At 44.2% G+C, this 15,262-nt stretch overlaps 1 protein-coding gene across 1 annotated transcript in view; it reads left to right on the top strand.

Annotated features, from left to right (window-relative positions):
• Window positions 1–15,262, top strand: part of cdh8 (cadherin 8) — an 86,916-nt gene that overhangs the window by 19,753 nt on the left and 51,901 nt on the right. The window contains exon 2 of the mRNA XM_053419625.1: window positions 11,447–11,741. Within this exon, the coding sequence (XP_053275600.1) occupies window positions 11,447–11,741 (295 nt within the window). The remainder of the gene's footprint in view (window positions 1–11,446; window positions 11,742–15,262) is intronic.

The raw sequence follows: 15,262 nt of genomic DNA, 5'->3' as shown, positions 1-15,262 counted from the left end.
TATGTCACCCTCTATATTTTGCCTTTCTATCAATCAATCAAATATTATTTGTACTGCCATATTCACAAATCACAATTTGTCTCATAGGGTGTAATAATGTGTGACGTCCTCTGCCCTTAATCCTTGACAAGAGTAAAGAAAAACAACCCCCCCCAAAAAAACATAAACAAGGGAAAAAAGATAGAAACCTCAGAGAGAGCCACATGTCAGAGATCCTGCTCAGAAGTGCAATAGATGCCACTATTTTTATTATCTGTCGTTATTGCAGAGAAAGAAGCAAAAACAATAGTAAAGACATACCTTATAGTTGTTTTACCAAATGTACAGAATATAATTTATTAAATTGTTACATTTGTATAAGACAAGCCCTTCAAGTCTGTGCTGATAAGCATAAAATATTTGATTTCTGACCCGACATGTTGCTTAAGGTGGTGTTTGTTTACGCACAACATGAATTCGAAAAATAAACAACAACATTAAAATCTGCCAGGCTTTCAAAAACATTACACATGTCAATTTAAATGTCTGTGAGACATGTAATCATGACAGCTGCCCTGCACACGCGTGTCCTTTTCTTCCAAACTGTGGTGGCACCCACTCCGACCTGTGTGCTGTGTCGGGAGCATGCTGACATTTACGGAGCAGTACCTGAATGCAGTCATGCAGCTTCTCTTTGCAGTAAAAGCATCTCTCAGCCGGGTGGTCCGCAGCACCATTGTTAGAGTGCCTTATTCTGTCAAGCCCCAGGGTACTGGCTCCACCACCCCCTCCGCCCCGCGCACCCATCATCCCCTTCACCACCGTCATAACTCCCACAGCCGCTCCTCTCCGATTCGGCGGCATGGAAAATCCCCATGAGCCGCTCCTCTGATGTAAATCACAGGTAGGGGAAATGTGAGCCCGGCTGATGCACCGGCACTGTGCCGTGAAATCTCTGTTGACATTACTGACGGGCGATTCCAGAAAAACACGGAGCGAGAGCAGGAGAGGAGGAACAGAGTGATAAAGAGGGAAAGGGAGCGAAAGAGAAAGATACGACGAGACGTGAGCATCTCAGGGAGTCACTTTGGACTTCTTGTCTCTTTCTGACTTAGAATGTGTCTTTGTCTCCAGGTTGATGGACTGAGCTCAGCAGGCCACATGCTTTCATCTTAAGTGAGATTTGGAGATTTGACATGTTTAGTGATTTCTTTTTCTCCTCCCTCTTTTATAGGCTGACGGAGAGACTACCTGTTTTTATTGGTCTTAAAAAGGCCACTTTAATTCCGTCGTTGCATCTTACAGCTCTAATACCCTCTAGACCTAACCTGCTTACTTTTTTTTCTTTAGCTAACCTTTTAACAGACAAAGATTGATTTTTTTCCCCGGCTCTGGTATCTTTGTTATGTGATGTGAAAGGAGTGTGAAGATGCAGGTAACTCTGAGATGAGGTGAAGGTAACAAGGGAATCAGGGAAATGGGTTATGAGAGGCAATTTCCAGGCCCACTCCCCCCTTTCCAGGCACCGAGGGGGGAAGTAAATGACTTTAACTTCAGTGTATGAAAATATTTGGTTGTACTCCGTCTCCAGTGTGGCACTTCATGACGGCTTTGATATCACTTCTGATGCTCCATCACTTCTGATCACCTCTTGCTTTTTGTGCAATCGGAGTGGTGCAACGGGCTGTAAAAGTCGAGCCTTTTTCAGCCAAAGGATGCGATTATGTAAGTGAGGGAGGCCCGGGATATTTGTCTAATGTGGCAGAGGGAGACTGGGGGGAGCTGGTCTCTAAGTGACATGGTAATGCACTCCATGGTCGTCCATGTGGGTTGAGGGAAGGGATAAAAGGAGCATGTCATCGCTGTCCGCCGCGCGAGACAACAGAGACGACTCTCTCCTCTCCCTTGTCTACTTTTTGCCTGCTCCTTGTTCCTTTGTTCTCCCTCCTGCCTCCACCCCCCCCCCCCCCCCCCCCGCGCCTCACCCTCCATCTCCGGGCCTGTGTTCCAGAGACAGAGTGTGAAACACGTATAGTGGCATCATGACACACAGAAAGAGTGCTTGTGCTTGTAGCAGCCGTCCACTCCAAGGTGATCTGACATCTTAAAGCGATGCTCGGCGGCAATTGCACATTCGCTCAGACAAGCGTGTTGACGTCGCTGCCTCGCCAAAAGGACCCCCCCCCCCCCCCCCCCCCTTACCAGTCTGAAGCCGGCTGCCAAATGCTTCCGCGAAGAGGACGACTTAATTGTTTCTGCCACAGCCATGCCTCTTCTTCATTTTTCTCTCTTTCCTTCCTAATCCCAGGGACGGGGAAAATGGAGCTGTTATTTGCATGTCTAATGATACTCGATATCACAGGCCTCTCAAAGGAGAAGGCACAGATGATTATTAATATAGCCAATGAAGCCCTCATTTATACTGACTTTTGTTCTTAGGCCCGAGAAAAAACGGTTTTCCAATACCTGCCTATTAAAAGCTGTTGAGAGGAATGAGCTGGCTTTAAATGTGGAAACACTGAGGCAGATACTGTACATGCGAAGCCGCTCGGAGTCAGAGCAGACGCTGCTACAAGCTGCTAATCCTGCTGCAGATGAGATCAGAGCTGCTATCAAACATACAGGTCAAGGTCTTGTTTGTTTGTTTGTTTTTTATGTCAATCCCCTGCATATCAATCTGGCTCTAGATGTCATGGCAATCAAACTTACAAATCTGAGTGATCGAAATGAATTGAACATTACCCTTTAGTATAATAGTGCTATAGCCTGCAGTCCCAACCTGAAAAAAGACCTAAAGTGGAGAATTGCTATAAAGCACACAAAGGCGTTTAGCCAAAGCTGCCAGAGTCCATTATTCAAGTCTCAGTACAGAAAAACTTGCTGTACACCTGCACTTTTCAACAGCAACAATGCATGCCTCTCCAGCAGTGGCACTTGGCATTGAATCTGGCTAATTTGCAGGGCTCCTCAGGTAGAGGACAATGACTTTGACAGCTCGAACAGGCACTGTGGAGCACATCTGCATTAGTATGCAGGAATAGGCCCCAAATAATGGCTCCAACACGGCATGTCTTCCAATTATGGAAAATTGTGTGCATGTCTATATATTCTTGGTATGAAACACCTCTTGAAACCTATAGGAAGTCAAAGAAAATCGGAATGTTATTTTCAATCCCCTGCGGGGATTGCTAAGAATTGTTTTAATGACTGTAATTAAAGTTGACTTTATCAAAAGTTCACAGGGGATGTTAATCTGTGCTCCTGCATATGGGAACAAATGTAGATGATTTCACATGAACTGTCTCTGGTGTTTCTCACTGTTTGACAGGGATAAAAGCAAAGCTACAAGGTACAGGGCTGTCCTGAGTACCTTATATTTAGCTGATGATACTTCTTTATCTCGAAGAATAAATTTCAAATTTAACGTTTACTTGTAATGGAATATTTGAATGATTCAAAATTTGCTTTTTAAATCGTGTTTAAATCTGTTGTGTTTCAACAGATTTCTCTGAACTGTCCACTTGACTTCAATAATTGCAACACCAACCGCATAATATGTCAAAATCAAATCTTATATGACTAATTATGATATATAAAAGTTTTACATTAGTACATCTGCACATTAACAAACCCCTGACTCATTGACAGAGTTGGGGTACCCTGTACATATTTATATTTTTTGTAAACTTCTTTAATAAAGTAAAGAATCTGAGTTCTTCTTCCAGTAGTGCTACTTTCAAATGTTCTAGCAAACACTTCCCACAGTAGCTCCAACCCCCGTTTCCTGCTTTACTTTCCCACACATGAGCTCCAACACTTTGACCATGAAACTTACCCGTCGGCATGTGCTGTTTGTGACATTTAACAAGATCACAGGGTCACATGTTTGACAGCCACAGTTTGTGTTAATACTCACATCAACGCTCACACTGGTAAAACCACCAGCATACCGAGCGAGTGAAATAAAGAGTGCGTGAGGAAGGGAGGGGGCAGAGCAGAGAAGGGGGGGGGGGGGGGGGGGGGAGAGTAAAATGTTGAAATATGAATTACAAACCCGAGCACCATCTGGACCGAGAAAATACACATCATAGTGGAGGGCTGGCACAGTGAATTAGACTTACTACGGGATCCATCTGCACCTCGTGAAATCAATCTCATTCCTTGATTTGATTAGGTCAGCCGCACAGAAGAAAGAGAAAACTGTTGTGCTCCTTGATTAAGCTTGTTTTGTTTTGTGCCCCTCCGCACCCACCCGCCCCCGGCACGCTGTGTATACCGATGAGTCCGGGGCCCACAGGTAGGGTAATGACAGTAGTCGAGGTTAATGCAAAAAAATCTCCCTCTATTTAACACGCAGCGTGCGCACCACAGCCCCCGTGGCTGAGATCATTTACACTCGTTCACGGCTCTCTGTCTTTACTGTTTGGGACGTTTATTTCCCTCTTTCCTATTTGTTTGTTTGTTTTTCCTCCCATCGAAGATTGTTCTCGGAGAGGCTTAATTCTGGAGCTCTTCACAGGATACATGCAGAGCTGCCGTGAATCGGGCCCATCCACTCAGAAGTCATGTTTGTTCGTTTCTTTTAATCTACCTTTGCTTTTTGGAGTTGAGGGCTGTATCGGGCACCCGACAATGAACAGACTGAATATGTAATGCTCTCTCGTTCTTACAACAGGCTGTAATGGGCATGTGGTGAAAATCTATACTGGAGGTAGCTTGCATACAATAGTTCATTCTCGAAGTGAGAGCTGATGTAGCTGAAAGCCTCTATGTTTTATTTTCCTACTTTCCTATTCTCTCTCTGCAGGGACACTGAATCCTCCCGTGATTAAAATGCGTCCTCCTGTGCATCCACACCCACAAACAAAGGGCTTTTCATGGGTGGCTAAATCTAATTGTGTTGCCCTCTTGTATATCTACCAAAGGTAGCTGCTTTGACTGATTCTCCACAAGCAATAACGCGCCGGTGGCTGTGAATGCAGCACGTGTGCCATTGCTCAAAGTGCAGGGATGGACAGCGCGCACATTAGCCCTGATTGACCTTGGTGCAGATAGCACACAAATCCAGTGCAAATTGTCTCGTTTGTTGTTTGTCTCATTAATTTGCGATTGTCCAAGGAGAAAATAAAACCGAATGGAAGCAGAAGGCAAAAGCCTGCTGATGATTCGGTTCGCAGAAGCCGTGTGGAGGAGGCACAATGCTGGGAGTCTCGGTGCTGATTGTAATTACGGTGCCTTTTCCAAGTGGCGCTGGCTCCAATTACAAACCATCACCTTGGCTTGTATGTGGGTCATGACACCATCTCTCTCCCAGGATCTGCACTGACAATAAATGAAGAGGAAAACATGCAAGGCTCTCTTTCTCCCTTTTTTGGCCTCCATGAATACTGGGTCTGACCTCACAGGACAGCTGTATTGATTATTGTTCCATTGCAGCGTATGCCCACGAATCCCCGTGGATTTTATTCTTACGTGGAAGCTGCAGGAGAAGTATTATTTTAACTGAGTTGAGAAAAATCTATATTAGCTCACGAGAGAAGTAAAGATTAATTAATCTTAGGGCTACATCAGCATTACGCTAACACCTTTACAATTGGCCTTATTTGTGTGATGAAAAATTAAGGCTACACTATTTCTGAATGAATTTCTTTTTTTAACAGCGACATGGACGTTCATTATATGGCTTCCTCCAGTAAGGTCTGTTGTGGCTCGCACCAGAAGGGAACTTTTCGGTCCAATTTGATAAAATGCTACGCGCCATGAGACAGACTGCAGGGAAAATGTTCCCAAGAATAGCTAAGAGTATCATATATCATGCATCGCACCATCTGTTCCGTACATTCAAAATGTTATTGCAATATTTAGAATTACAGATTATTCATGTAGGTGTAATTAACAGAGTCGAAATCCAGCGAACGGGAGGAAGCCACTCTTCATTCGTAGACATGTTTGAATCTATCTAGAGTAACTATTTAGGCTGCGGTTGCCTGAGGGTGTACAGATGGAAAGAGAGAAAAAATGGTTGCTCTAATTTTATCAGTTTTGGCAATGAATTAGCCCTTGTTGATCCCTCATTGCGAAATGAAGCCCTCTTAAATGACTTTTTTTAGGGGCTCACTGTGAGACTGGGTCACACTGACCAGATGAGGAGCCGAGCCATAATAAAGGGACCGAACAGAGAAGAAGAAGGTCAACATCTGGCTGTTCCAAAGGGTGCTGTGTAAACCATTCCATGCAGCGTGCGGCCTAGGGGTCCCCATACATTTTACATAACAACACGCAGCCTGCTGCATATTTAATGGTTAACAAGACATTTCCCTCCCAGTCTGGTCTGGTCATGCAACCTAGGTTAAACAAACCTGTCATATCCGCCACATCGGGATAGTGCTAAACATGACATTTAGAGTCCACACAGTGATGCATTTTACAGCACATTTTCATGCTGCTCTACAGTATGTCTCTGCCACTCTACATAATTCGCTACAGTAAATGTCATCTAGTTTTACACACTGTCTTATTATAAATAACAATGTTGGAAAGCAACTACATATTCAAGTATTTTAAATAACTACTTGCACTTGTATATCCTTGTACTCTTACCCCTGCATTTCAGAGGGGAACACTGCACTCTTTACTCCACACCGTTATTCTCACGGGTGCTTGTTACTTTTAAGAAAAAGTCATCATTATCCAGACAAAGCAGCTTACACGTTGTTGCATCAGCGTTAACAAACTTGTAATGTCACATGTAATAACACATGAGTCACAGAGGCCATTACTCTGCAGGACGAGTATTACATGTGATGGCTTCAGTACATTTTGCTGACAGCACTTTTGTTCTGAAGTTGAATTTTGAAGGCAGCACTTGCAATAGTGTCTTTTCACGCTGTAGTACTGGTGCCGTGAATCAAATAGAGAATATATCACTTCATCACTAACTGAGTTTTCCTAAGATTAGTGATCTCTGGAGAGAAGTCATCTCTGACCCCTATCAAGGGCTATCTGAGGCCGATTTGGGGAGAGGGCAGTCCGACGTACTCTGTGCAGTCTGTTCTAGAAGACAGGAGCTGACAAGCTGCATCACAGTGACAACATGTCCTCCCCCTCGCTCCCGCTTCCGTCTCCCTTGCCTCCTCCAGTACATACATAGGAGGAGAACATGTCCTATCCAACATTTACCCTGACAAGGAGCATAATCATTAGTTCCCTTCTGTAGGGCTACATTAACCATGTGGAACCCAGGTTCGATGTGGTGGTTCTGGTGATGGCAATGGTGGTGGTGGTGGTGGTGGGGAGTGGAATTTATGGAACCTTCCTCATTAGGACACGGTGATTGTTCGAGTGATTGCCATAAAAGCTGTTCTTCAGTGGGGACTGACACATTTCCTCCTCCGCTGACAGGATAGGCAGTCCCATGCAGCCCCTGATTGGGCGTTGTAGCTGACAAGTAGAGGTGCGTGCGAGTGTGTAAACGTCCATGTGAGCGGGGGCATGCACACAACAGGACTGGCACCGAGCAGGGAGCACTGCAAAGTACTGCCATGGGATCATTTCTTCAGTCTGCCAAGGCTCTCCTCATCCTCCTGAGCTGCAGCCTCAAAATATATGGATGTTTTTTCTTTTCAACAGGCAGAGCGCAGCGACTAAGTCATAATAACTTTCCTTGAGTCTGTGTGTATATATATATTTATATATATATACACACACACACACACACACACTGCACTCACTGATGGTTTTATTACTTCTTTATGATAGCCTCTGTCTGCATTCATGAAATAATGCAATCACTCTTAACATTGGTCACAACTAGAATGAAACTGCACAACATGGGCAACATTTCAATTATTTTCCAGGTGTCGCTCTCTCCACCAGTCAGGACAAAACAGAACTGGCTGTGCAATGACCCCTGGGTCTAAAGAGCCTTCACTCTGCTCAAAATACTCTATTGATGTTTTGTGGCTCCACTCTGCATTGTAGCACATAATCATCACGAGCACACTATGTTGTTATCCATTATGGGCCCGTTTCCTGAATGTCACTGTCAATGTCACTGATTGTCGGTGATGTTTTAGTTGCCCAGGCAACTTAGCTAATGACAGGGACCTGTGACAGACTTCCTTTAACCCCCCCGCTCCCGTCAGTAATTGTACTCTGTGATGACTGTGTGTGTGCTCCAGTGCACGGGCTGTCTAAGAAGTGGGTGACCAGGGCATTTAGGGGAGACATCGGTGTTGGGAGCTGCAGCTGGTTACAGTCGACTCACCTTAACTTTCCTGGAATGTGGACTTAAAGTGCCACTTTCCAGCAAAGTGATGATTGAATGTTTGACTTTTCGTTTTGAAAAGAAAGCACACAGTGTGCCAATTTTCCTTTTATTTTTTTTATTTTTTGCAGCAGGAAGGTGTATTCATCCACCTACAGTTTTTGTTAAGGTGTCAGCTAGAATGCTCCGTGGCTTATACCCAGACAGCTATGCAATGTACTTACTTAATTATAATAAGAAATGTTAGAGCGGTCCACAATGCCTGTAAAATTCCAGACACAGTGACAGAGTCCTTTGTGCAGTTTCCTAGTGTGGGTTCTGTTTTTAATAGTGCAGCCCTAATGATAACAGCTATTTTAATTGTATGTACAGTGATGAAGTCTTGATTCTTTCCATGGAAAATATAAGACAGAAATAATGCACCAGCTTACTGTCACTGTCCGTCGCAGGCAGCTCTTCCTCCCCCTGTGTTTATCCTTGCAGTTAAATGTTACAGTTTCAACACTTGATTTCATGACTTTACATCCTAACTTTACATAAATTAAGCATTATAAAGTAGCATGCTGCTCTGTGCCCAGATGATCTATTGCTGCTCTGTGCGTAGTGATCTATGGCGCAGGGTATAAGGGACAAAATCAAGCCTATACTGAGAAGTTGCAGGAGGCCTCTGGTGTGGTCGTGAGGAGTGGTGAAATTACTAATTTATAAGGCATTACATGGTCTGGTCGCTTTGACGGACTTGAATGAACCCTCAGTCCCGGCGAAGCAGGCTTTTTTCTTTCTTTCTAAGCTGCTGTACTTTTTTATTTTTAGGGTTTGTCATATATTTTAGCGTTTTTTGTTGGTTCACTTTTACCATTTATTTTCGTGTGCATTAGTCTTCATTTGTATCTGTACTCCATTATGAAGCTGTTAGCAAGCTTTAAAGCATATTGAGTCGGACTGAACATATATTTTACAAACAGAATTAAATTTAGTGATGGGTTAATAGAGGGCGACACAGTCTAGCTGAGACCCTACCAGGCAATAGTACAACCCAATTAATATATTTATATATATATATATATATTAATATACTGATTTATACTCATAGTCAGACCAAAATTAACTAAATTATTTTAATTCAAGGTGACATTTAACATTTAATTTTGAAATGCACACACTTATTCATTCGCATGTATATGCTTATGTAACTACATCAACATAAATGTGCACGATGTTCTCTACTGACCTTGAAAACAGTCCGCAACATAAGGCCGACTTTTCCCTGAAGCTTTTGATTGTAATGCAAACTCCTCATCTGCATGTTTAGTTTGCTCGTTGCCATGGAAGTGCAGGTGTTTAAACACTCCTGTCAGTTCATTCTGACCTTGAGCCAAAGATCCAGAATAAAGATGTTCATACCTGTTTTGACACGTTTTAAGACTTTGGCTTTGTAGCGTGACCTCCCCTGACAGCGTTAGAGTCAAGTGAAGTAGTGGCGTGTCAGTGCCAAGCACACCAGGATTAAATTGTAGCTGCCTCGCTAAAATATTCCCTGCGTGATATATGGTGCAACCAAAACCAATATGCAAGCTGAAGTTGTCAAGTCGGAACTCTTAGAGGGAAACCAGCCCCATGCTGTCATGTACTGTAATGCCGAGCCGCGGGCACACCGCCACACACAAGAAGTCACAACATAGGATAAAAAAAAAACTCAATGACAGACCATCATTAATTTGAGCTCATTTAAAGAGTTTCTCAGTGTGCAGGATGTTGCGAGGCATTTGTGTTAATGAGCTGCATCATTCATGTGAAATGATGGCACAATTAGGAAAACAAAAGTGCAAGGTGTGACAATTTAAGTGAATGTGCTTTGTCAGTGTCTGCAAACAACACCTCAGAGACGGTATATGCATAAAAGGCGGCTTATAAAAACATTGCGGGGGGTTTAGAGGTCGGGATTTTCACCGACAGATTTTTACCTTGCCACTCTGCACCCTTGCCACGCTCCCACAGGAATCGCTGCTGAAAGACTGAGGCAGGAAATGAAATTAAAGCTGCTGAATACAGATGTTTTGATGAATGCCTCGGCCGTGTGTGCGTGTGCCTGCATGCGTGTGTGTGTGTGTGTTTATGAGAGCCGCGTATATTAACAAAAATCGGAGCTGAGGAGAGGACGGCTGCCAGCTGTGTCACAGCTACACTGCACATCGTTGGATCTGTAAATGTTCTGCTTGCTGTGCTCGGTGCCTCTCTCCTCTGCTCTGAAAGTCACTCACCTTGGGGATCAAGAGGCTTATATGAAAGGTGACTTACAGTGAAAGAAGTGCTCTCTCTCTCTCTGTTCATGTAAATAGAAAGCAAGGTCCTCAGCTTCACATCGCGGAGCCCTGGTGCTTCTTTTGTTCTATGACCTCTTTCTTTCGCACCATTGTATCTCCTGCCCTTCCAATTTACCTCTTAAGCTTGAAACGGCAGAAGGTTTTTGCCCGTTCTTTTGTCCACAGATGTTTCCTCGGCCTCGTGTAGCATTGTAAGACTCATTAGTTATACTCAGCCCATGTGGCGAGTGGGAGCCAGCCAGTCAGCCTAGCACGTAATGCAGCTTTAGTGAACTAATGGAACTGTAATTACAAAAATAATGAGGAACATGCAGTTTAGTCCAGTAACTGTGGGGCTAGTTATTCGTGAGCATGAACCACTGTGCTCACAGATTCCTCTTTAATTTTTCATGGATTCTGATACTTCTCTTTTCCTGCCGTGTTGTGGAATGCACATTCAGTACACGTCTAGCATCTTGGTTCTGTGAATTTCCGACTGTAGGGAGCAATATCCCCCCACATTGTGTGTTTTCTATGATGTATTTGCGACGTAAAACAAGGAACAATGTAGGCTAAGGTCCATTTCCTGTGCTACTTATAAAGTTATTGTCCCCACCGGGCCTCATTTAGCAAAGTGTAGGCTATGTCGAGGCACGTTTAGTATCCCTGCTACACTAGTTGCCACAGCGCACAGCAGCAAAAAACAACACATTGCAGTCATATTGCAAATGTATATCTGCATTTACACGGCGAGAGCTTCCAGAATGTGCTGAGCTTATCAAGTTGCATTAATTACATCCCCCCCACCCTCTTTTTTTTTTTCTGTTTACACAGTGGAATCAAACTGACTCTGCTGCACCTTTAAACTTAATTCTGTTACTTTGTCTCTCCATTGCAGCTACACACAGACTTGGATGTGGGCGGCAAGAACATCAAGTATGTCCTGGCGGGCGAGGGCGCAGGCACCATCTTTGCCATCAACGAGTTAACCGGCGACATCCACGCCATGAAGAGGCTGGACCGCGAGGAGAAGGCCGAGTACACACTGACCGCCCAGGTTGTTAATGCCGATACAGACGAGCCCTTGGAGCCACCGTCCGAGTTCATTATCAAAGTCCAGGACATAAATGACAATCCCCCTCAGTTCATCGAAGGCCCGTACAGAGCTGCCATTCCGGAAATGTCTGCTGTTGGTGAGTCACAATAGACAAGCTTAAATTCTGGTCCACGCCGCACGCAGCGCTCATCAGTGTGTGAGATTCCTGAGACGGCAGATCTATAATGGGCTACTGCATAAAAATAATGAGTGAATAAGAATGACAGGAAATGAGCACGCCTATTTACAAGCCGGCCCGCTACGAGTGTCTCCGCAAATGAAAATACACGAATGATAAATCCAATCAAATCACTGGAACTTCACCCATAGCTCAGTGCTGCAACTTCGAGTCAGCACGCGCTTAGCACGGCCGCGCGATGCAAATGTTACATCCACTACAAACACAAAGATGTCTAACTGACAACATGCACAACACGAGCCACACAATCTGTGTGTTGTAAGATAAAAATACTCACAACACCCGGCGAGCAGGAAATGCTCCTACTGCTCTTCACACACAACTCGAGTTGTGCAGGGGGTGAAAAAAGCAGAATGAGCACATTTCAGACATGCTACAGCAACATCAGCATATGTAGATACAACACTGGCACTTCTGGCAAGCACAACAAAATGCTATTTTCCTCTTTGTATGGGTCAAGGGTTATGCTGCCTTATGATGTAGACCATTGGGGAATATGTTTTTTTTATTGCATTCTTTACATTTTCATGAGTGCAGTGCGATGACTAGGATCAAGTATTATTCATGGAGAGTTTAGAAGGCCCAGACTGTAATATTTTATTGATGGCAAAATCTGTAGACCATTGGGACTAGCAATAGAAACCACTGTCGACTACCTTATTTAGTATAAAGAATATACAATTGGGCGTTGAACATTTATTCTTCCCAAAGCCGAATTTCATGTTGCTGTGTCGAAGCTGCCCTACCCAGAGCTCTATGCTGTACCCTGACATGCACCTCCCCAAAAACATAACTACACATTGCGGCGACGCAGACGGCAAGAGCTGTGATTGGTCCGCTTGGTAGCATCACGCTTCAGGCAGACTCGCCGCCATTTTTTAATTGAGTTGACAAATGTACAGAAATGACTGTTCTTCGTTGCAGTTCTTTAAGAAAAAGTAATTGCTCTTGAACATCTTTCATCTCCAACTTCACCACGATCCACTTAGTAACATTCTCTATTGTTCTGACAGAGACGCCAGAGAATTTGTAAATAAGTGGACCTGAAGCAAGAAGACACTCAACACCAGCATAGAAACTCTACAGCCACTAGCGTTGCTGCTGTGTAATTGCAGCATGACTCACGCACACCTACACACAACTATGGCGTGTAGCTGTGACGCTGAAGAATGAATTAAGCCTCACGCAGCTTAATGTACCTCACTGTATAAACATGGGCATGCCAAGTCTTTAGTTAGAGTATTTTTAGTATAATTATTGAGGAAGCGGAAGAAGCCAAATAAAAGCACATAAAAGGTTTGCATTCACAACACAAATTGTTAGCACCACCCTGTCACTGAGCTTGATGACACCGACTGATGCTAATTGCCGCGAGCTATCGCTCTACAAGCTCCTACAGACTGCTACACAAACCACTGCAAACACTTTCTGTTTCACTGTATGCTAATGTATTCATATATTCACATTCATATCGCATCCATGTATTTAAATGACCAGTGTGTGTTGATCACACAATTCAAACGTCTAGCTCATGTAGAATAGGCAGAGGCCTGCAAGGGGATCAGTACACTGTTTATTTTTTTTTACACTGGCACTGACCCCAGAGCAGCAGGAGTCTTGTAGAAAATGTTTCCATCAGTAGCGGGAAGGAGATCAAAGAGTGTCTTTATGCCGTTTTGACATTGGAGGAGTTGAGCGAGGGTACCAGGGTCTGTTGTTGGGCGACAAGCACTTGTTATTGTGTTTCCTCATTGAGCTTCCTCTTGTTACCTGTCACGAAGCTGACAAAACATGCTAGGGCAGATGGTGCTAGCTACGTAATGGAATCTGTTCCCTAAATCCCATCTGTGGGATGCACCCTCCGATTCAGCTCCTCGACGTAACAGCGACTTGCCTCAGATTGTCATGATCGATGTCGCTGGTTGTTATTGGCGGCGGCTGCGGGTGCGAGCAAAAAGATACAAAACACAATGCAAAACTATCCATGTAAACACAGAATGACAGTGAACTCTTGGTGTCGGAGCTCTGTTGCTTGATCCTTGCAGCTCATAGATGTGGATTCGGTTGGAATGTACTTTAGCTCTCCGAAGGGTTTCGTCTGTGCAGTGCAGGGACAGCCACAGTGATGGGCTAGACAGGGAAGTGGTAGCTGACAGCAGTCTGTGATTTGCCAGTGGGAATACTGCATAAGAAATGGAAATCAAAATCTCTTTGTTGACTGTTGTTCCCTTTTGTCACTACTGATTAATTAAACATTCACGAATGCTCAGTTGTTTGGTTGAAAGGCTTTTCTTTTAGCAACTAGCTTCCCTCTTGTGCTGTGGAATTATGGGGAGAATAAGAGGCTCTGGCCAAACCCACAGTAAGTCATTCGTGTCTCTCTCCTCGTATTCATAAATCACGGGTTCCTTTACAGTGGTGTTTCATCTTTATCGCGCTGAAATGAGAATGTGCTCAGGACTCAGTGGATTAGCGGAAGTGTGCTGAGCAGTGGATAACTAATAAAGTCCAGAGGAAAGGGAGCGTAAAATAAACGGATGTTGTTGAAGTTGCCTGCGTATGAGCAAATCTCCACAGCGGCGAGGAACGGGGAAGCATTAAAATGTAATTATGGCACATGCTATGAAATGCTGCATTACATCTGGTATTGAGTTCAGACAGGGCTGAGTATGCTGATGTATTCCTGCTCGGCGAGAACCCACCTGCATCGAATAATCAAAAAATCTAATCCGCACCGTAACAGGCTGGTTCTCCTGACGATGTTATCCCCTTACAGAGCTTGTCAGTTCCACTCCAGACTTCATCAATGTCTTAGCAGCTCCGTACTTATCAAGCATGTATCCGCCTGGTATCAGTGAGACCAGGGACAATATCAACACCCACGTTTTATCTGTCAAGGACTACGGCTAGATAGAAACCCCCCCCCTCATTGAATGTCCCCATCCCCCATAGGAAACGGTCCCTACAGCCGGATGAGATATGTGACATGGGCCGCTGAGGTCACCACGTTTCCTGTGTGCGGAGGAGCATAGAGGTTAATGGGAAATGAAGGAGAAAGACCTTTTGTTCCTCCTTTAAAAGGGCCAGTCGGATAAGACGTGTGGCTTTCTCTGACTTTTCTCTGACTTTCATTGCCCCAAATGGATGAAAATGAAGGTGACCACCGCTTTGATTGTTTAGTGGATCATCTCTCAAAGTACAGTGCAGCGATGAGAGGAAGTGGAGAGCAGAGGTGGTGGCTGTGCTGCAGGAGAGAGGCCCAGAATGTGATCTTATTACTGTAATGATCCGGTGTAAGGCTTAAGATTTGTGGCTGCTCTGTTTGAATTGGTATTTCTGTCGTGCTCTGGTCAAGGGGTAAAAAAGATCCATCCAGCAAATGTTCACTTTTAGAATATGTTTTTTTTTAAGCCGATAGA

The sequence above is a fragment of the Pleuronectes platessa genome, chromosome 1 (genome assembly GCF_947347685.1).
Source record: "Pleuronectes platessa chromosome 1, fPlePla1.1, whole genome shotgun sequence".
In the NCBI taxonomy this organism is placed as follows: Eukaryota; Metazoa; Chordata; class Actinopteri; order Pleuronectiformes; family Pleuronectidae; genus Pleuronectes; species Pleuronectes platessa.
The sequence above is the reverse complement of the archived record's forward strand: the minus strand, read 5'-3'. Positions and strand labels throughout refer to the sequence as shown.